Consider the following 22,071-nt stretch of genomic DNA (forward strand, 5'->3'; position numbering starts at 1 on the left):
TTTCTACTTGGAAAAACCATAAAAAAGAACTTTTTGGGGAAAATTCATTAAACATATTTTAAAGTGTTAAAAAAACTTTATTGTATTTTTGTTATAAAAGTTTATAACATCAAAACTTACGCTCAATATAAAGTTGGCCCTTTCCCTTGGTAAAAAAATCGTGAAAATCTACTCCTATGTAGCACCCCAAATGAAATTAATCGTTACCGCTGTACCATTCGAATGACACTAAACACGACCCATCATTCCACCACCTAGAGGTGGGGTGGGGTTAACTTTAAAATCTTAAATGGAAACCCCCATTTTTATTGCCGATTTGGATATCTTACGTAAAAATAAGCAACTTTTATTCGAGACATTTTTTCGATTTGTGGATAGATAGCGGTATAATCGGAAAAAAAAATGAAATATTATGATACCGTAGGTAATCTAGGTCTAGAAACGGTCGAATATCTCTAAAAATATACTTCCAAATGAAAAACCAAAAAATACATTTCCAATACTTTTCAAAAACCAATCGAATATCACCAAACACCCCTGGAGGTTGGGTGGGGGGTAACTTTTAAATCTTAACCAGGAATCCCCAATTTTTATGGCAGTTTTCGTCATAAAAGAATAAGAAGTAACCTTTATTCGAAACATTTTTTAGAATTGTTGATAGATGGCATTATACCCCATCCCACCCCACCTCTAAGGTGAGGGGGGTTGTCTTTGGTATCATTTGATATGTTTTTGAAAAATATTAAACACGTATTTTTTGGTTTTTCATTTGGAAGTGTGTTTCTGAAGATTTTAGACCGTTTCTATTATTTACCTATTGTATCACGCTAAAATCGTTTCTGCCCATTATAGCGCCATCTAACCAAAAATAGAAAAAATATCGCGAATAAAAGTTGCTTATTTTTACATATGAAATCCAAATCTGCAATAAAAATGGAGGTTTCCATTTAAGATTTTAAAGTTACCCCCTACCCCACCACCAGCGGGTGGAGTGGTGGAATCGTATTTAGTGTCATTCTATAGTTTTTTGAAAAATCTTGAAAACGTATTTTTCAGTTTTTTTATTAATTTTGCGAAATATTTGGCAGGCCCGCTACTTTTGGGACACCCTATATTATCTGTAGTAAGTTCAAAGCGTTAATTTTTGAACAAAAATTGGTTTTACGAGTATATTTTCTTTATTTTGGATAAAAATTCTTTTTTTCACAATAATTTAAAAACTATTAGTGATACGAAAAATCTAAAAGTGTAAAAAATGGAGGTTTTGCGTTTATGAATATTTTGGTTTTATTTTATTTTTCTGTTTGACAATAATAGGGAACTTGCACATTTTTTTTTATTAGATAATAATGGTCAGTTTTGTTTAAAAATGAGATTTCCAAAATTTGACGCTTCAAAAACTCGTAATAACTTAGAAATACATATTTAAAGTCTTCTGCGGTATAAAGTAGTTCAAACGGCCCGTGACGTCACATAGTTTTGCATTAGTTTTTATTATGGTTATATTTCGCTGTGTCTAGGTACACGATAACGTGTACGAAAATAAAAAAGTTAGGTAGACGCGAATTAAACTTCATCAAGCCAGTGACGTCATTATTTAGCTTGCGCAGTGACTATATATTTTGGTACATGCTATTTTGATATGTTTAGTGTTTGTTTGATAGAAACATATTTGTTAAGGGAAGGGAAGCAGAACTATTCAGATGTTTCAAACTTAATTGTAATAAATCAATGTATATATAAAAGTATATATTTAGGTTAGCAAAATAATTATATGTATTTAGTTTACATGACATGTAGGTATAAAATATTGTTAAAATAATTTTTATACTTAAGTGAATTATTATAATCAACTATTCTAAATGCAAAATAAGCCACAATTTAACTAAAAAAATTATTTTATTAACGTTGAGACGTCCAAATCGGATGTCATTGTCAAAATACAAAAATTAGTCAGATTAAATAAATTATTAGAAAAAATTTTTTACTAAGCAACAACATTTTTGTTTAATTTAATAATATTTTGTATTTTGACAACGACATCCGGTTTAGAAGTCGAAACGTTAATAAAATCAATTTTTTAGTTAAATTAGTAATACAGTAATATAGTTCTCATTTAGAATAGTTGATTACAAAAATGCCACAAGGATAATAGCTTCAGAACAAGTTAATTATTATTGTGAAAGCTTTAGGTCTTCCTTTTATTTTAATCTTTTACGGTAATACTATTTCATTTATAACTAAAAAATATATATATTAATTTATAGTCTCTTATCTTTTTGGTACTGTTTTAAAATGTTCTTAGACTCATTAAAAGAACTAAATAATTGTCCACACTCCGTAGTTAATTTAAAAACAAACACTAAACAAATAAAAAATAAGAAATCACTGACACTCTAACTTTTTTATTTGCGTACACGTTAGCGTATACCTAGACACAACCTTATATTTAGGTATATTCTTCTTCTCCTTCTTTAGTTTATTGGCCTCCACCTACTTGGGTATTTGGCAAGCTCATCGTCGTGGAATAAGTCAAATATATTTATATTCTAATGACATTTATCGTATATCATTGTAATAATATATACCGTTTTGTTAAAATTGTAGTTTTTTACTGTTTTTGAAGGAAAGGAACGAAGGTTTACTATTGAAAATAAAACAATTTTGTAAAAGTACAAATTTTCTATGAATAGGTCTAACGATCAAAAACACTTGTAACGTCACATAAATTTATTTTCTACTGACGTTTATAACGTCTAATTTAAAATTCTGTTTACTTTGTGGGAAAAATGTAAATGTAAAACCAAGTGACGTCACGATGCGTTTTGGACCACCTGTTTTAATTTGAATTTTGAATCGTCTTTAGGGGCCAAACGAAAGACAAACAAAACTTTTTTATCTTTGATACATGTTTTAAATTATGTTCTGTTGTGATTTATAACATTTTTTTCGAATTTAAAAATTCATGCAAGTTCCCTATTGGTTATGATATGGCTGTTCAAAGTTTGTAGGTATACACTCGTGATCAGAGACTCGTTTGCTTTTTCAACTACATACAACCCTTTCAAAAATCAGCGCTTTGAACCAGTGATAATATAAATAACACATAAGTAAAGTAAATATTAAAGCAGTAACAATTATTTCATTTGGAATGATAATTAGGGGGTGATTTTTACGTTTTTTTTGTTAGCAAGAAAAAAGGGATCAACTGTATTTTGAGACCAACTCGCTTAGTTTTGACGCTAGAAACTTTTATAAAAACAAAATAAAAACACTTTAAAAAAGTTTTAATAAATATTCCCCGAAAAGTGCTTAATTTTCTTGTTATTTCGCGTCAAAATATTTGATTTAGGATTTGACGAATAAGAACCTACTTTTCATGAGCTACAGATCTGCTTCGACAGGATCTACAGACTTCGTATATACATCATCTTTTAGATTTTTTATAAGATACACTTTTGCTAGTAATCGTGCTGAGAAGGAATGGCTTTCACTTCCTAAGTAAAAGCAACCAAAGGCGCAAATCCAAAAGTGAAGTGAAGGGCAAGAGGAACCTATATTATACAAATTTTTATGCAATTCCGTTGTGCACACAGAAAATTACACGGAATCGTCTTATTTCACGTTCATTTACTGGCCTATAAAGAAGCGATATAACGGGATCTTTTTCCCGACAATACATATCAAGAAATGACCGTTCGGGCTAATCAATTCGTCCCTTACTGGAGAATATAGTAAAATGAAAAATAGACAATTACATTTCAGTTCGATTCGAACCTCACCGATGCCCCGACGCGTTTCAACTCATATCAAGTCGCCATCAGGAGACACTAGGTATGAGTCTTCAGACCAAACTGAAATGCAATTTCTGATTAGTTGTTTTATAAACTAAACCGACGGCATAGTCGGAGAGATAGAAGCGGATTTTGTACGTGATAAGTAATATGGAAAAACTATATGAGGATATGTTGAATTAGTTGTGTACATGACTTTCCCCAACGGCCGGAAACCAGAGTGGGGACGAGGGTAGTTATAAGGGGTCAAAGTCGCGGTTTTTATTATTTTTTTATGACGCTCATGATCGAGATAGTGCACCAAAAATTGAGAATGAGTAGGTCATGACGTAACTAAGTAAAATCTCTCGGGGCGGAACGCTGCGTGGCGGACAAAGGGGTGGGGGTAGGGGTGAATATAAAAAATATAAAATGTTTTTTGTGACGTGCGTGATTGAGATAGTGCACCAAAATTTGGGAATAAGTAGACCATGACATAGCTAAGTAAAATCCCCAGAGCCGGAAACCAGAGTAGGGGACGAGGGTACTTGACATGCTCAAAGTCGCGGTTTTTATTATTTTTGTTGTGACGCTCATGATCGAGATAGTGCACCAAAATTTGGCAACAAGTAGTTCATGACGTAACTAAGTAAAATCTCCAGGGGCGGAACGCTGCGCGGCCGACAAAGGGGTGGTGGCAGTGGTGAATATAAGAATTATAAGGGATTTTTTGTGACGTTCGTGATCGAGATAGTGAACCAAAATTTGGGAGTAAGTAGATCATGACATAACTAAGCAAAATCTCCAGGGGCGGAAACTAGAGTTGGGGATAAGGGTAATTTTAAGGGGTCAAAGTCGCAGTTTGTATTATTTTTTGTAATGCAGCACAACATTTGTCCCCCACGCAGCGTTCCTCCCCTGTAGATTTTACTTAGTAATGTCATGATCTACTTATTCCCAAATTTTGGTGCACTATCTTGATCACTAACGGCAAAAAACCCCTTATATTTTTATACTCACCCCTGCCTACCACCCCTTTGTACCCCAAGCAGCGTTCCGCCCCTGGAGATTTTACTTAGTTACATCATTACCTACTTACTCCAAAATTTTGGTGAACTATCTCCATCATGAGCGTCACAAAAAAAAATAATAAAAATCGCGACTCTTACCTCGTCCCTCCACTCTGGTTTCTGCCTCTGGGGATTTTACTTAGTTATGTCATGGTAAGGTCTACTTATTCCCAAATTTTGGATGTCAATCACGAACGTCGCAAAAAACCCATTATATTTTTTATATTTACCCATGCCCCACCCCTTGGTCGGCCACGCAGCGTTCCACCCCTGGAGATTTTACATAGTTACGTCATGACCTACTTATTCCCAAATTTTGTTGCACTATCTCGATCATGAGCGTCACAAAAAAATAATAAAAACCGTGACTTTGACCCCTTATAGCTACCCTCGTCCCCCACTCTGGTTTCTGGATCTGGGGATTTTAATTAGTTATGTCATGGTCTACCTATTCCCAAATTTTGGTGCACTATCTCACGAACGTAGCAAAAAACCCCTTATATTTTTATATTCGCCCCTACCTCCACCCCTTTGTCGGTTACGCAGCGTTCCGCCCCTAGAGATTTTACTTAGTTACGTCATGACCTACTGATTCCCAAATTTTGGTGGACTATCTCGATCATGAACAAAAATAAAAAAAACCGCGACATTGACCCCTTATAACTACCCTCGTCCCCCCCTCTGGTTTCCGGCCGTCGGGGAAAGTCATGTACAAAACTAATTCAACATATCCCCGTATAGTTTTTCCATATTACTTATCACGCACAAAATCCGCTCACAGCTCTTAGACTAGCAGTATGCTGAGCAATATATCTATATGCGAAGCGAGAAAGAAATTATTCTCTTGATAGCCCGGTGAATTGAAAATTCAAGCTTTAAACGAAAAGTTATGAAAGCAAAGTAACGTAATCTTTTTTCCGGCAATACATCAACAAATCACCGTTCGGGATAACCAATTCGTCCCTTAAACTGACGGAAATCGGAAAATTCGTCTTAAGTCGGAAAACTTAACAGACATCTTTTAAAGTTCAATAAAAATCTTTCAAATAAGCTCTGATAAAAGTTTTTTGCCTTAGAAGCGGCTGACTTATATGACAAAAATAAAGCCGCTCCCTGCTTTTTTTTGAAATGTAATAATTAAACGCACGTCGTTACAATCCTAATACTCTGAGCTAATTAGCAAAATTCATGGAAAAGTTATTTACCAGCAATTTTATTGCTGGAATCGAATTATAAGATCCTCCATATTAATAATATAGGTATGCAAAGTCCGCAGATAGTGTGCTACTTTTTTTATAAACAAAATGGCGCCGACAAATCGTATTTTTTTCAATTATTGCTCTATAACTCCGAATATTTTAACTTTTCACCAAAAACCAATAAAAATTCACCGCAATTTAATTCTACATAGAGGCATGTTTTTCCCGATTTGCTCCGACGAAAATTTTCCTCGAAGAATGTGGGTTTTTCCAACAAAATCTCGAATTTTCAAATAATTTTTTTGGGCCAGTAATTATTTATTAATAATTATATAGCTTAGTGAAATAAAAGCTTTCTTGGTATAGATTATAAATTCAGAAGCCGGTGAAAATGAAACGAATATTATTTAGCAACAATTCAACTGTTACTTAACAATTTACAGTCGCAATAACAACCAAAATAATCATGAGACATTGATCAAACTTAGAAAGATTATAAAGGTGTGATGCCTATTTAATATTTTGTCGACAAAATATAAATTTTTCATTTTTTTTGCATAATCTTTAAATGTTTAAAAAAAAATTGTTATAAAAAAATTAACATTTCTCAGAAATTGTTTATTATATTCTAATTTTTAAAAATACTTAAAATGTGTTTTTCATAGGTCTTGAAAATGAATGCTTTAAAAAAAATTTCCAACCATTTGCAAAAAAGTTATGAAACAGCAAAGTAAATATACTATTTCTCCGTTGTTTATAATTTGTTTTAATTGTTTCAAAGCTTAAAAGTGAGTCTATGGTACAGTCTAATTACTCACAAAGAATGTCAAAAATTAGTGCAATGGTTATATTTTAATCAAAGATTAAAAATACTTTTTTTTGTAATTTTTAGCGCAAAAGTAGGCCTGATACAGAGTCGGAGCTAAAATGTTCACTCGAAGCGACTGACACGCAGTATACATTATTTATTAAAAGTGTACGTCGCGCGGCCGCGGTCGTGGCTTAGAGTGAAAATTTTAGCTACAGTACTGTATCATTCTACTTTCGCGCGTGTAAATTACAAAAAAATATATTTATAATCTTTAATTAAAATATACCCATTCAACTTATAATCAACATTTTTTTTTAAATAATTAGCTTGTTTAAGCACACTTCTACGCTTTGAAAGAATTAAAAAAATTATAAACACCGTAGTATTCGTATGTTTATTTTGCTGTTTCATAACTTTTTTGCAAATGGTTGCAAAAAAGTTTTAAAGCATTCATTTTCAAGATATTTGAAATGCGCATTTTAGCTATTTTTTAAAATTATAATATAATAAAAACTTTCTGAGAAACGTTAATTTGTTTATAACTATTTTTTTTTAAACATTTAAAGATTATGCAAAAAAATTAAAAATTTATATTTTGTCAAGAAAATGTTAAATAGGCATCTCATCTTTATAAGATTTCAAAATTTGATCAGTGTATCACAATTATTTTGGTTATTATTGCGACCGTAAATTATTAATTAACAATTGAATTGTTGCTAAAATATTCGTTCAATTTTCACCAGCTTCTGGAACTATAATCTAAACCAATAAGGCTTTTAAGTCACCAAATTATTTATTTATTGGGAAATAATTACTTATCTAAAACTTTATTTGAAAATTAAAAATTTTGTTGGGAAAACCCGCATTTTCCAAAGAAAATTTTCGTCGGATCAGATCGGGAAAAACACGTCTCTATGCAGAATTTAATCACCGTGAATTTTATTTGGGTGTTTTTGTTGTAAAGTTAAAATCTTAGGAGTTATAGAGCAATAATTGAAAAAAAACACGATTTTCGTGCGCCATTTTGTTTATAAAAAAAAGTAGCACACTATCTGAGGACTTTACATACCTATATTATTAATATATAGGATCTTATAATTCGATTCCAGCAATAAAATTGCTGGTAAATAACTTTTCCCAAAAATGGCCTATTCTCCGATAATGCGCCCAGACTATAATAATAGAAATGAATAGCTTCCCGCTTGAAATTAACTTTATTTAGGTATAATTGATATAAATACGATCCATGTGATTCGATCGCTTTGAAATGCTTAGTTTAGAAAAAATAGTTGATTAAGTATTGAAAACGACATTTTTATAAGTAAAAAATAAGTGAAATTTTCTTAAATAAACCTAAAAGTGTTCATGATACAAAAACAAACAAAAAATAAAAATTGTCCGTAAAAAAATCCTAGAATAATTAATATTTCAAACATTTTTTCATAATATGAATATTTTTAGATTTATTGGAGAAAAATGAACTTTTTTTTAATATACAAATGTCATTTTCGATTTAATCCACTGTACATATTTTATAATCTAAGCATTCCAAACCGGTTAAATCATATGAATAGTATCAATTACATCTAAATAAAGTTAATTCCAAGTGGGAAGCTATTCATTTTTTTAGGATTGTAATGACGAGGGTCTTTCGATGACGAGGACATTAAAAAAAAGCATTGAGCGACATTATTTTCGTCATATGTCAGTCAGTTCTTATGCCAAAATTTCATCAAAGCTCATTTGAAAGGTTGTTTAATGAGTTTTAAACGATCTTTCTAAATATTCCCCCAAAAATTGCACCACTTTTGGGGTTATTTGAGACTGAAAGTTCTCCATTTCGAGGTTCTTCGAAAATAACCATCTCTTAAAGAGCAATAACTCAGCCCTTACTCGGTATTGGGTTTACATAGGTCTTTCCAACGCGAATCTCTTTGTTTTTTTTATTAACTACAATTTTATTCTTAATGTTTTTTTCAATAAAATTAAACTTTTTTAAGTTATTCATGAAAAACGGTTACAAAACGTGAGTTTTTCAATTAAAACTGCATAGTTTCAATCGCTAATAACTTGGAAAGTATCAACTTTGCAAGAGAATTTTATAGAACACAATTTACTCAGAATTGGCAATTCTGTCGACTTCCATAGTTAATTTGATTAAAAAAATTCATCCCCCTGATGGGGTTGTTTTCACCCCCAGGGCAAAAGCCCGCTTCGGCGTAGGGGAGATTTTGACAAAGGTTATAAATACTACCTAAATCCAAATTTTCAAGGAAATCGACCTTGATTCTCAATTTTCTACGAAAATAGCTCTTGACTTTACTATTAAAGCTTGAATTTACAATTCACCGAGCTACCAAGAGAATAATTTCTTTCTCGCTTCGCATATAGATGTCGTGCTCAGCATACTCCAGTCGGTTTAGTTTATAAAACCACCAAGAAGAAATTGCATTTCAGTTTGGTCTGAACACACACCTAGTGTCTACTGATGACGACTTGATATGAGTCGAAACGCGTCGGGACACCGGTGATGTTCGAATCGAAGTATGTGTATAAACTTACCAGATAAGCGCAATGGGAAGTATCAACAACAGAAGAAGAGCCCAGAGACCACTAACTGCAACATTTTCAGATTTTCCAGTAGTAGGAGTTTCAGTCGTTGTTACAATTATTGGTTTTACATAATTTCCCATAGTTTGTATAAAAATTTGCTTAATGCGACTTTGGGTCAAATTATTATTTTTACATTTATTAGATAAGATTACTATCAAACTATATTTCGTTCCTGGATTTAAGGCGATATTTTCCGCATCATCATTATCTCCAATAATTAAGTTGATAGTCGAGTTGACATTTTTTGTCGATGTGTACACCCTTCTCGTGTTATTTCTGGAAAAATACTTATTAAACTCCTCTACGGTCAGTGTCTGAGTACCCTCCTCTTCCATTTGGTTAGTGGACACAAAAATATTACACATGTCCACCCTTTTCATTGTTTCCTTTATTTTAATTCCCAATGTTATTGTAGTATTGGTACTGTTCCCCTCAATTTTTTCAATATCTTCCGGTAAGGATGGTGGTGTGTCAACCGATATAGATACGAATTTGCTTGGGTTATGTATATTATGGGCTCGAACTTTTAATGGTAATGTATCACATTCGGTAAATTTCGGAGAATCAATCTAAAAAAAACACATTTTTTAAATATTGTTCTTAAGCTATGTTTTGCGGAATATTAATACAATTTACTATTTTTATTGCGAATGAGTCACAATTTTAAAATTAATAAAATTTTAAAATAAGTTTATTGTGAGGTTTCGATTTCCCCTTCGGAAATCGTTCTCAAAATCAAATTAATAAATTAACCAATAAATAATTATTTCGTTGCAAAGCGAAAACAACGGCCGTCTTATTTTTGGTTAGTTCAGAGAGCACCAAAAGTACTCTGACCGGTTTCATTCCTTGTTAGGGTTTCCTCAGAGAGCGCATGTTTGATTCTCTCTGAACAACCAAATTTCGGTCGGCCAGCCTCCATTCATAACGAAACAATTCTGATGGTGTGGGTGTCGTAGCGACATCTGCTGAAAACAAGTGTAAGTTTTACTTTTAAAAAAATTGAGACCAATCTTTTGGTAACACCTTCGTGGTTTCTAAAATTTGCAAACCAACGAATTGCCGGAGCAAAAAAGGCCGAGGGAGATCTAAATAGTTGCATCTCACTGCTCGCCTGTCTAGCTGCTAAAATTCCAGCGAAGATGAGTCCCTCGTACTCAGAATAGTAGAAAAACATATATAAATAATTGTTGAGTAAATTAAAAATTACATTTATTAAAGAATGGCGGTATAGAGCCCAATTTGAGAAATGGGTTAGTGTGTGGAAATTACTCTATAGTTAAAACAAATATTACAAAATGTAGCCTGTACCGCCATTAAGAAGAACAAAAAATACTCTTTCTTCAAATAACTTTTTTATCCCATGCTTAGATTTTGTGTCACCTTTAGTGGAGTCACTGGAGGTTTTCACCCCAGATTTCGTTGAACCTCCATCGATTTTCATGAAAATTGGTGAGTAGTTAGAATAGCTTATTACCTCAAGCAACAAAGTTGACATGATGCAAACTTGCGCTTTTACCTTGGGGGTGGAAGCCACCCCTTCTCGGGGGTGAAAATTATTTTATCAAAAATAATACCACAAATCGATATAAGGACAAATTCTAAGCAAAATTGGTTATATAAAATTATTAATATAAATCAATGCTTTTTAAGTTATTGAGTATCAAAGATTTTATAAAAATCTTTTTTTTCAAAGATTTTATCGTATATTTTTCGTAAAAAAATGCATGCTTAAAGCTGTTTTTCGCGTATAACTCAAAAATTATAAGCTTTTCCAAAATATTTATTATTACCAAAATTGAAGACAATAAAAATATGAATACAATCCTTACTAAAGAAATAAATTAATGTTAAGTCAAAGTGAGTTACTGGTAATTGAATGTAAATTTTTTTCGACGAGTACTCAAATATATGTATTCAAGCTTAAATAACGGGAAAACGATGCATTTTATAACATTAACCAGTTAAGCACTTGTCAAAGCACTTCGAATTACCTATCAATTGAGCTTCAAAGAAAGTTAATAGCATTAAAATTAAGCAAGTTATGATGAAAATAAAAGAACCCTTTTGAATTTTTTAGGAAAAAGTGAAAAATAAAACATACGACATTTCCACAAAAATTAAAATTTATAGTAATCCTTACAATAATTATTTTATATTAGCATAAGGAACGATTTCAATAATTTTGAAAAAAAAAGAATGTGTGTGCCCAAGTAGCAATTTTTCGACGCATTGGTTGTCAGTACAAACACATGCACTGTATATAACGTTGCCAGAGTGGACTTTCAGTTGCTTCGGCCGACGACCCCTAGCCCGACTGACATTACGATGTTACAACGTTAAGTAATATCTTTAGTTATACAGTGTGTCAATTTTAAAACTTACAATGGCTATATCTCACGAACAAAAGCTGAAAACGAAAAATGCTTGAAACCGTTTCTAGGATAGTAAGGGGGAACTAAAATGACATGAAAGAGAACTCACCCCCATCAACCCGCTAGGCCCCACCCACCACAACCAAAAAAGTTTAAATTGCAAACCCCTACTTGTGATACATCATTGAAAAGGCTAAAAAAAATGCTATCCAATGGTATAAATAATAATTATACAGGGTGAAGCAATAATTGTGAAACTTTGGCTTAAATGAAAAATTTAATGAGGTTTTGTTGAACTACAAATTTGATAAAAATGTCAATTAATTAAATGTTCAAAGTGGGTTCCGTTGTTTTGTAAACAATAATACAGTCTATTTTCAAATTCTGCCAGAAATTTGACAAATGTTTTTCTAGTACTAGGGCGACATGCTTGAGTAATTATTTCTTGCAATTTCCCAAGTGACGCAAGTTAAGTTTTATAAACAACTGATTTAAGGCAAAAATGGCAAATTAAGTTTTAATTAACAAAAAAAAGTACGAGCGGACACTTACCATTTAAAATAATAGTCCGGGAGATAGCATTATAAATACAAAAGTCATAGTAAGCCAGCTGATATTAACACCCTGTATAATTGTTATTTATACCATTGGATAGTACGTTTTATAGTAGGATAGTATATTACTTTTTTCTATGGGGTTACCCTAAATCAGTTGTTTATAAAACTTAACTTGCTTCACTTAAGGGATTGCGAGAAAGAATTACTAAAACATGTCGCCCTATTACTGGAACATTTGCTAAATTTCGTGCAGAATTTGAAAATAGGCTGTATTATTGTTTACCAAACAACGGAATTCGCATTAAATATTTACTTAATTGACTTTTTAATAAATATGTAATTCAACAAATCCTTATTAAATTTTTCATTTAAGCCAAAGTTTCACAATTATTGCTTCACCCTGTATAATTATTATTTATACCATTGAATAGCATTTTTTGTAGCCTCTTCAATGATGTACCACAAGTAGAGGTTTGCAATTTAAACTTTTTTGGTTGTGATGGGTGGGGCCTAGGGGGTTGACGGGGGTGAGTTCTCTTTCATATCATTTTAGTTCCCCCTTACTCTCCTAGAAACGATTTCAAGCATTTTTCGATATCAGCTTTTGTTCGTGAGATATGGCCATTGTAAGTTTTAAAATTGACACACTGTATGGGCAACTAAGTTATTACTATTGTGACAACTACATATCACAGTTAAGTTTTTTCAACAATCGCAACTACTTAAAAACGTTATAATGCTAAACTAATTTACGCCCATGGGTTTTCTGGCCGACTAGGTAGTTGTCTCTCACGACCCCAGGGCCTTTACGTATAGTTCTATAGATGTCTGACACGTTTACGGCAACTTCAGGAGCAAAAAAAGAATTTACTTTATAACCTTACTTTTTTCTTATTATTTTATATTTTATTTTGCTGGAAATTTTCGATTTATTTAACAACCTGTTTATTTTCTTTTTATTAGCTGGTTTCTCCATTGTCCATTGTCTTATCAGTAGATTTGATAAGCTTAAATCTTTGTATCAGCTTTGCTAGACAGGGTTGCCAGGCCAGTTCTTACTCTTTCAGTACTATATCCGTTGCAAGATAATTTGGCTGAAACTCCGACAAAATATATACTTTTTGTACATATTTTGTCTGAATTCCATCCGAATTATCTTTCAGCGGATAGTAGTTTTGCTTTCAAAAAATCAATAGAAATCAGTAGATTCTTTTTAGGCCCTGTAAATACAGTAAAATCTGTGTTAACGGTTACCTGTCAAAATCGCCCGGTTTCATAATCAACTTAAAGTAAACATTAAGTAAAGTTCACTTTAAAGTTGACATTTACCCATATACGAATTGTGATAAAGGTAGGTACCAACTTACTTAAAATTTAAAAAACTGATTATAAAACCGAGCGTTACAATCATTTTGAAAATTCTCCAAAGCAATTATATGAAGATTTCCTTATTTAGATCTGGTATTTACCAGTTTCATTTCTCTGTCCATCTATTATCATCATCTACGTCCTGAATCTTATTTTCGGTAATGACATTGGGAAATTGTAACAAAATGTCTGAAAATTAATTTAAAAATGGGGTGAATACTATTAAAAATCAAATTTTATTTTAGTGATAACAAAATATTGAAATATACCAAACATCTAATAAAAAACATTGCCTACTAGAATTTTTTAAATAATATCAAAAATATACCAAAACAGTAGATATCTACTAAATGTGGCAACGCTGTTAAGGAGAATGATGCACTTCATTGCACTGGTCACATGACCTCTGTCACCCAATAAGAGTATGCGTTTTAAAGTGGTTGGGATAGTCGGTCCAGGCCGTGTTTGGTCGGATTGGACTTCTCGGTTGTCTCATCCGTCTATGGTTGGTAATAAGGTATATTTTAAGTAATATTGGTAATGTTGTTTAATGCACCATTTTGGTTTTTTTGGGAAAAGAAAATAAAAACACAAAATATAAAAAATGCAGGCATTTTCTAATACCTTTAAAAGCACCATCAATACATTAAATTTATACAAAACATCTTTAACATAAATTCTGGCTTTTATATTAAAATTAGATTTTTTAAATTTACATATTTTTTGTTAAAAAGGTGATAAAAAATGAGCGCGTGTGTTTTTTAAAGGTAGTCCAGAAAGCCACTGCGCATCCGCTAGGAAAAATATTCTAATTCGGATTTTTTGCACAATCTTACTCAAAAAGGACTCCTTTTAACAAATTTGCATGTTGCTAGGGCCAAAAAGTGGTCAAAAATTTTTTAAACGTTTTTTTTTTGTTTTTTCCTAAAATTATTTTTTTTGCATGGAAAAAAGTTTTTTTAGGTTTTTTGGATCATTCCAAACAGAAAAGGTCTTTAGTGACTTTTCTCTAAAAATGGTAGTTTTTGACATATAAGCGATTAAAAATTGAAAAATTGCGAAATCGGCCATTTTTAACCCTCAAAAACTATGTGAAAAACTGAAAACTTTAATGTTGCCAAGGTAGGTAGATATTCTTTAAACATCGATTGATGAAATCCCGAAGAGTTTTTTGCAATACAATATTCAAAACTCCTGTGTTTTTTAATTGCTAATCAAGCGTGCGCGACACTATTTTCCACCGACAGTATGGTGCAAATTAAAGGAATAAATTCGTTATTTCGTAAACCGGCGACTTTAAGGAAAAATCCCGAAACAGGTCGATTTTTATTTTTAAGTTATGATATTGTGGCATATATGGTATACTAGTGACGTCATCCATCCAGTGACGTAATCGATGATTTTTTTAAATAAGAATAGGGGTCGTGTGGTAGCTCATTTGAAAGGTTCTTCAATTCTCTATTCAGTAATATAAACATTTACATAATTATTTATAAAGGGTGTCCAATAAAATTTTATTAAATTAAATTATTTGACAAAAAAAGAAGTAGAAGGACACCCTGTATAAATAATTATGTAAATGTTTACATTACTGAATAGAGAATTGAAGAACCTTTCAAATGAGCTACCACACGACCCCTATTCTCATTTAAAAAAAATCATCGATTACGTCATCACGCCCAGACGGATGACGTCACTATTATACCATATGTTCCACAATATCATAACTTAAAAATAATAATCGACCTGTTTCGGGATTTTTCCTTAAAGTCGCTAGTTTACGAAATATCGAATTTATTCCTTTCATTTGCACCATAGTGTCGGTGGAAAATAGTGTCGCGCACGCTTGATTAGCAATTAAAAAACAAAGGAGTTTCGAATATTGTATTGCAAATAACTCTTCGGGATTTCATCAATCGATGTTTAAAGAATATCTACCTACCTTGGCAACATTAAAATTTTCAGTTTTTCACATAGTTTTTGAGGGTTAAAAATGGCCGATTTCGCAATTTTTCAATTTTTAATCGTTTATATGTCAAAAACTATCATTTTTAGAGAAAAGTCACTAAAGACCTTTTCTGTTTGGAATGATCCAATAAACCTAAAAAAACGTTTTTCCATGCAAAAAAAATAATTTCAGGAAAAAAACAAAAAAAAAAACGTTTAAAAAATTTTTGACCACCTTTTGGACCTGGCAACATGCAAATTTGTTAAAAGGAGTCCTTTTTGAGTAAGATTGTGCAAAAAATCCGAATTAGAATATTTTTCCTAGCGGATGCGCAGTGGCTTTCTGGACTAAGGTGGAATATCCATATTTGACGGTAATCTGAGATGCGTTTATAAATTTCACATCAAGTAATTTTGTTTAAGTCCTTATTTATGTATTTACATAAATTTAAATACCTGATACGATGTCAAAATAGTTTACTTTTTATATAGGTAAAAAAACATAACCAGTCCGACTCTTTGAGCAACCATTGCACGCAGGCACTTTTTACAACTTTTTGCAACGCCTAAGGTTGCCTAGGCAACGTCAAGACAACTCAAAAATCGTCCACCAAATTAGTGCAGAATTGGGTCGTCTTCTAGGCAATAACAACGTTGTAACAAAACGTTGCCACGCGGTAGACAACGTTGTCGCGTCTACAAATTGCTACTTGGCTGTACTTTGTACGCACGTAAGAAGTCATACTTCTAAATATGATTTCAAGGAAATAAATATAATTTCGGACAGTTTATTAGTATTTTATTTAAAGATTAAATTAATTCTTACTTACTACTTTCCAAAAAATTTTATTAAAACAATACCAAAAATTAAAACAAGATTAGAAAACACCAGGATTCGAACCGGGGTTCTCTTAATCTCCAGTCCAACGCTCTACCACTGAGCTATACCCTTTTGTTTATCCGGGCTACAATATTTCTCAGACATCACAAACCATACATACTCATAGACGTTTCACGACCATGTTAATCTTTTGGATCGAATTAACGCCTTCTCTTGATTGACATGGGAACTAAATTGACAAATTTTAGTTATGTAGGAATTTCAAATTATAAATTTTGCGGGATTTTTGATGAAATTTCGCAGGAAATTAAAACAACAGAAAGACAATTCAATGTTTTACTGAAAACTTCAAATGTTCCAATTTGTTTTCAAAATGCTATAAACACTACTGCCATATGTCACGTGAAAGCACTGACGTGTAATATTGAGTTGAATGAAAATTTTTGAAAGAATCTTGTAGGATGATTGTTTAGATAAATACCTTATAATCTTTTACAAACTTCCAAAAATATATAGGCCCGAAATGTTGATGACACAGTTGTCTATTGAAATAAACTGTTTCAGGATCTATTATATTGTTTTTTAAATGTGGAGAAACACAACACGGGATGATCAATGTAAACTAAAAATTCTACTCACAAAAACGGAGAGGAGGTTAATACAATTGATTAAAATTGTGATTAAATCTAATTAAAAACGTGACACCACTATAATAAAATATTTAAACCACAAACTGTAAAATAAAAAGTAAATAACAAATTAATCACCCCCTCATCTATGAAATTAATTTAATTGTCAATTGTCAGTTGTTAAATATGACAAGAGAATTGAATGACAGCGACATCTCTGGATTGGAATGGTAACTAATTTGCTGTCTTGACCTTGACAATTTACGTGAAACGTCTATGTATGGTTTGTGTCAGACTTAGGGCCGGTTGTTCGAACGCTAATCAAGAAGTTGATTATAATCAATCATTTATTGTAACCAATTTTCTTGATGGGAATCAAGTCGCGACATGAAAAATACATGTAAAACACTAATCAGTTATTGATTGTAGGTAAAACAGTAATTAAAATATAGCCGCAGCTCTTAAATTATTAAAAATTGCTTATTATTATTATTGATTTGTACGTAAAAACAAGAAATTAACATCAGAAAGAGTTTAACTATGTTTTATTTTAAATTAAAACCAAATTAATAAAATAATTCAGTCAACATAACCTCAAAATGCGACATCTGTCAGAAGCACGCTTAATCAAATATAATTGTAATTAAATATTTGATAATGATCAGTTTTGATTAGCGTTCGAACAACCGGCCCTGAGTGACAAACAGACAAAGTGAATTATAAAATCTTTAAATATTATTACTTATTATCTTATTCCCGAGGAAGACAAGTCCAAATACACAAAAATTATAATAATAGTTACCTATTTATGATATAAATGTTAAAAGTACAATGTTAAGGCACGTATGTGAAAGTTTCTACTTTTATTTTTGTATATTCTAACAAAGTTTAATAGTTTTTTTCTACAAACGTATTAAAAATGCAATAATACAGTTAAAATTAAATTTTAAAAAAACCTTTTAAACCACCTTTTTCAAGTTGTATTATTAATATTAATGTTAATAAATGAAATATAAATACTTTGACGTTTCACAATTTGACAATTCACTTTTAACTGCAGTGCCTTAAAATTTTTGAAGCAGTGGTGCTTTAAAGTAGCATTTTTAACGCTCCTTATGGAGTGCTATAAATTGCATTTTTAACACGTTTGTAGAAAAATATATTTAAAAACACTAATATATTCTTTCCACACTTTTTCTGGACTAATACATACATAAATTAAAACATTTAGTAACTAACTCCATACTGACTGTGTGCGCATGCGCGCAGATTAATAAAATTTCACCCTCAATGAAATCGCGCCTAAAGAAGTATAATTTCAAAAAATTATGATTTAAAAAAAATCTGAATTTTTAAAATGATTGTAATTTTCATTTTCTTTTGATAATAACTCCAAAAATACGTAAAAAATGATAAATAACCAAATTTTGATTTTTTCTTTCTCAAATAATTTACTTTTTTTATTATTTCTCTAGGGTAAAAAATAACCGAGATAGAAACGTTTAAAGCTTAAATTTTGCTACGATAACGTTTCAAAGATTAAATTCAACGTCGCTTAATTGCTCTTTGAATTAGCTTTCAAATGGATTTTAGGCGAACCTGATATCCTAAAAATTAATGGAGTTATTTAAAAAAAACAATAACATTTTTTGGGAAAAACTTTAAAAGATAAATTTTGAAAAAAATTTTGTAGCATAAATTTTAAGGGTATCAACTTCTTTTTCGAGGACTCATTTGAAAGATATTTCTAAGTACTTTGGCAAATGTTTAATAAGTTTATGCTATAAAATGCATCATTTTTCCGTTATTTAAGCTTGAATACTTAGATTTGGAAAAAATATATATTCAATTACCTCTAACTCTCACTCAGTTAACATTAAAAGTTTTTAGTAAGGGGTTATTTCATATTTTATTAGCTTCAATTTTGGTAATAATATCTTTTTTGGAAAAACTTATAGTTTTTGAGTTATTTATGAAAAATCGGTTAAAAACATTCATTTTTCTCACGAAAAATTAAAATCTTTGATCTTTAATAACTCAAAAAGTTTTGATTTATTTTAATAACTTTATATAACAAATTTTGCTTAGAATTGGTCCCTTTATCGAATTATGGGATTATTTTTAATAAAATAATTTTCACCCTCGAGTAGGAGTGGCACCCACCCCCAGGGTAAAAGCGCAAGTTGGCCCCATGTCACCTTTGTTCCTTGAGATATCCTCTAACCACTCACCAATTTTCCAGCACATCGATGGAGATTCAACGAAATCGGAGGTAATAGCTCATATCCACCTTCAGTGACTGCACTACTTGGAATTACTAAAAATCGCTTATCTTAACAAGAAATCGAACTTGACGGACTTGGCAACATGTAGCGCACCTATGAGTATAATATTTATAATTATTATTGTTATTACAATATTGTATCTACAGTATCACTGTCACTGTCGTACTGCCGACGCACTGTTACCACACTGTTGAAACTTCGTAGAACTTTGGAAAAAAAATATTGATGACGCGCTCATGTAGCCTCTTAAAGCATGAGAGTAGAAACATCAATTTTGTAGAACTTGCATGACCGCCTGAGTTATTATTAAATTTATGAGATTGCAAGAAACAGTCTGGTTGTCCATTATCAATTTTTTGTCTTCATCGATAAGTATTGCTAGTTTTTTGTGTTTATAAGTATGTGTTATCTATTTAGTCTTCTTACACAGACTGAAAATATAATATGTCTTGTAGGTATTTCTATGTCCTTACACTGTTCATCTTTCCATTTTTCTACGACTTTTTGGTTTTGTATATTACTGATATTGTTGATGCTATTACATCTTTCTTTGTTATTTGCTATAGTCGTTTTTCTTCTATCAGCTGTAGAATTTCAGTGATAATGCAACCGTTTACATTTCATTTTTATTTATTTGCTTTTTTAAGGATTTTCTGATTTAGTTTCTTTACTGTATCTTTATTGGGCTACATCCCATCTATGTATATCTCAATGTGGTCTTTGATTTTTTTCAGTCTGATTCTTACTTGAGCTACGAGAAGGTTGTGGTCCAACCCATGGCTGCTCCAGAGTAGATTTTAACAGATTTCATGCATTTTGAAAATCTAAAATTAACCAAGAAAAAATTAATTTTGTTTCTTATGATTCTTCTGGGCTATCTTGTGGAGCAGTGGCGGCTCGTGATTTTTACAATAGGGGAGGCTATACCTAACTGCAAAATATCTAGACAAATGTGCACTAGCAAAAAAATGCGCCAAAAAATGTAATTTAAGGCCCCATTTTTTGACCATTTTTATTTACATTTCATAATATCATCCTAATTCATAATTTTCATGATATCATATCATTTTAAAAAAAGTTAGTCTAATTGTAAAAGTTTAATACCAAAGTTTGTGTCGTTTATTTGTTAACAATTCCATCTATTTGTAAATAGATACCTATGCATATCAAAATAAATACAGATTTGAAGTTTTGCCGTCCATACATAATGAAGCTTCAAATTTTTTAAGATACTCAACTGAATTTTTTTAATTCTAAACGCGGCCTACTGCGAATTCAAAAACACGGTAAATTACCGATATTTTGCTTTGAGTTAGAGATATCGGAAAAAGTTTTTTCAGCAAGTTGTTCCAAATATTATTATAACCCCACATACCAAATTGCATAACAAAATTCTCACTTTTAAATTTTTCATTATTTTTAGTCAGGACCCTAAAATTCGTTGTCCCGAGACGTACGCAACCACGCAACGGAGCCGAGAAGCTACTCTGCCTCCCTTGGTATATCTCCGGGCAGCGTGTGATGGCACCGTAGATGCCACTGTTAGGAGACCGGGTCTCCTTAAACGCCTGCTGCGCTGCACAGAGCATTAGCAACGGAGTCTGCTGGGCTTCTCGGCTCCATTCATGAATCTCGGGATAACCCAGTGTCCTGCCTACAATAATATGTAATAAAACTGAGACGCGATCATGCGTTCTAATGCTAATGCTCCGTACGTTTGGATAATTAGTGATAATATGAAATTTACACGTTGTATAATAGTGAGACTGCTTGTTGTTTTCGCGATTCATGATAAACAAAACAGTGTAGAGTGTGTAAACAATTTATGGGGAGGCTGTGCCTCCCTTGCCTCATCTGACGAGCCGCCACTGTTGTGGAGGCTTCCAACTATATCTCATTGAAAGCAATTTAAAAAAGTATTAAAAACAACTAATGCTTTTTCTTGATCCATGCTCAACCTTTTTCTCCCTTCATTATTCTCTCCTTTGCTCCCCTTTTATTTTTGGAATCTGTTCTTTTCTATTTTGGCCTTAAAGTCACTTATTATTAATATGTTTATGTCTTTTTATATGTTGGCAGAAGTCTTCTGTTTTTTCTTATCTTTTATCCGCTGTTGGTACGTAAGCTTGTATAAAATTAACCTTAAAGTGATGACAACTAACTATAACAGGCACATCTGTTACATTTGCAGCAGCGTATATTTAAAGATTTATCTATTATAATAGCAACACCATGATGATGATTAGGTTCCTTTGCTTAGCTTTATGAGTAATATAGCACATAATTCGACTCACGCCAAAGTGTGTCAGTAGTACATCTGGTGGCAGAGCTATAGCGTCCTAATTCCGGTATTCATTGGATGTATAATAAACTACCTTCATTTTTCACTATAATTATATTTGAACTTCACAGTGTTCATTTAACCATAACAACGGTTTATATGTAAATCATAACAATGTCACGTTTAGTGTATTATTGCTTCATCGAATGACTAACAATGGATATCAATGAATCGTCCCGTCTTCTCGTTGCTTTCTATATACAATTCTAAATCACAACATGCATGGTTACTAGCGGTCAATGCCGATCATATGTACCCTAAT

At 31.8% G+C, this 22,071-nt stretch overlaps 1 protein-coding gene across 2 annotated transcripts in view; it reads right to left on the reverse strand.

Annotated features, from left to right (window-relative positions):
- Positions 1 to 22,071, reverse strand: part of LOC114335080 (tyrosine-protein phosphatase 69D-like) — a 729,328-nt gene that overhangs the window by 139,062 nt on the left and 568,195 nt on the right. For both annotated transcript variants that reach the window (XM_050654333.1, XM_050654334.1), the window contains one exon: positions 9,416 to 10,035. In XM_050654333.1, coding sequence (XP_050510290.1) covers positions 9,416 to 10,035 — 620 coding nt within the window. The remainder of the gene's footprint in view (positions 1 to 9,415; positions 10,036 to 22,071) is intronic.

The sequence above is a fragment of the Diabrotica virgifera genome, chromosome 6, assembly GCF_917563875.1.
Source record: "Diabrotica virgifera virgifera chromosome 6, PGI_DIABVI_V3a".
NCBI lineage: Eukaryota > Metazoa > Arthropoda > Insecta > Coleoptera > Chrysomelidae > Diabrotica > Diabrotica virgifera.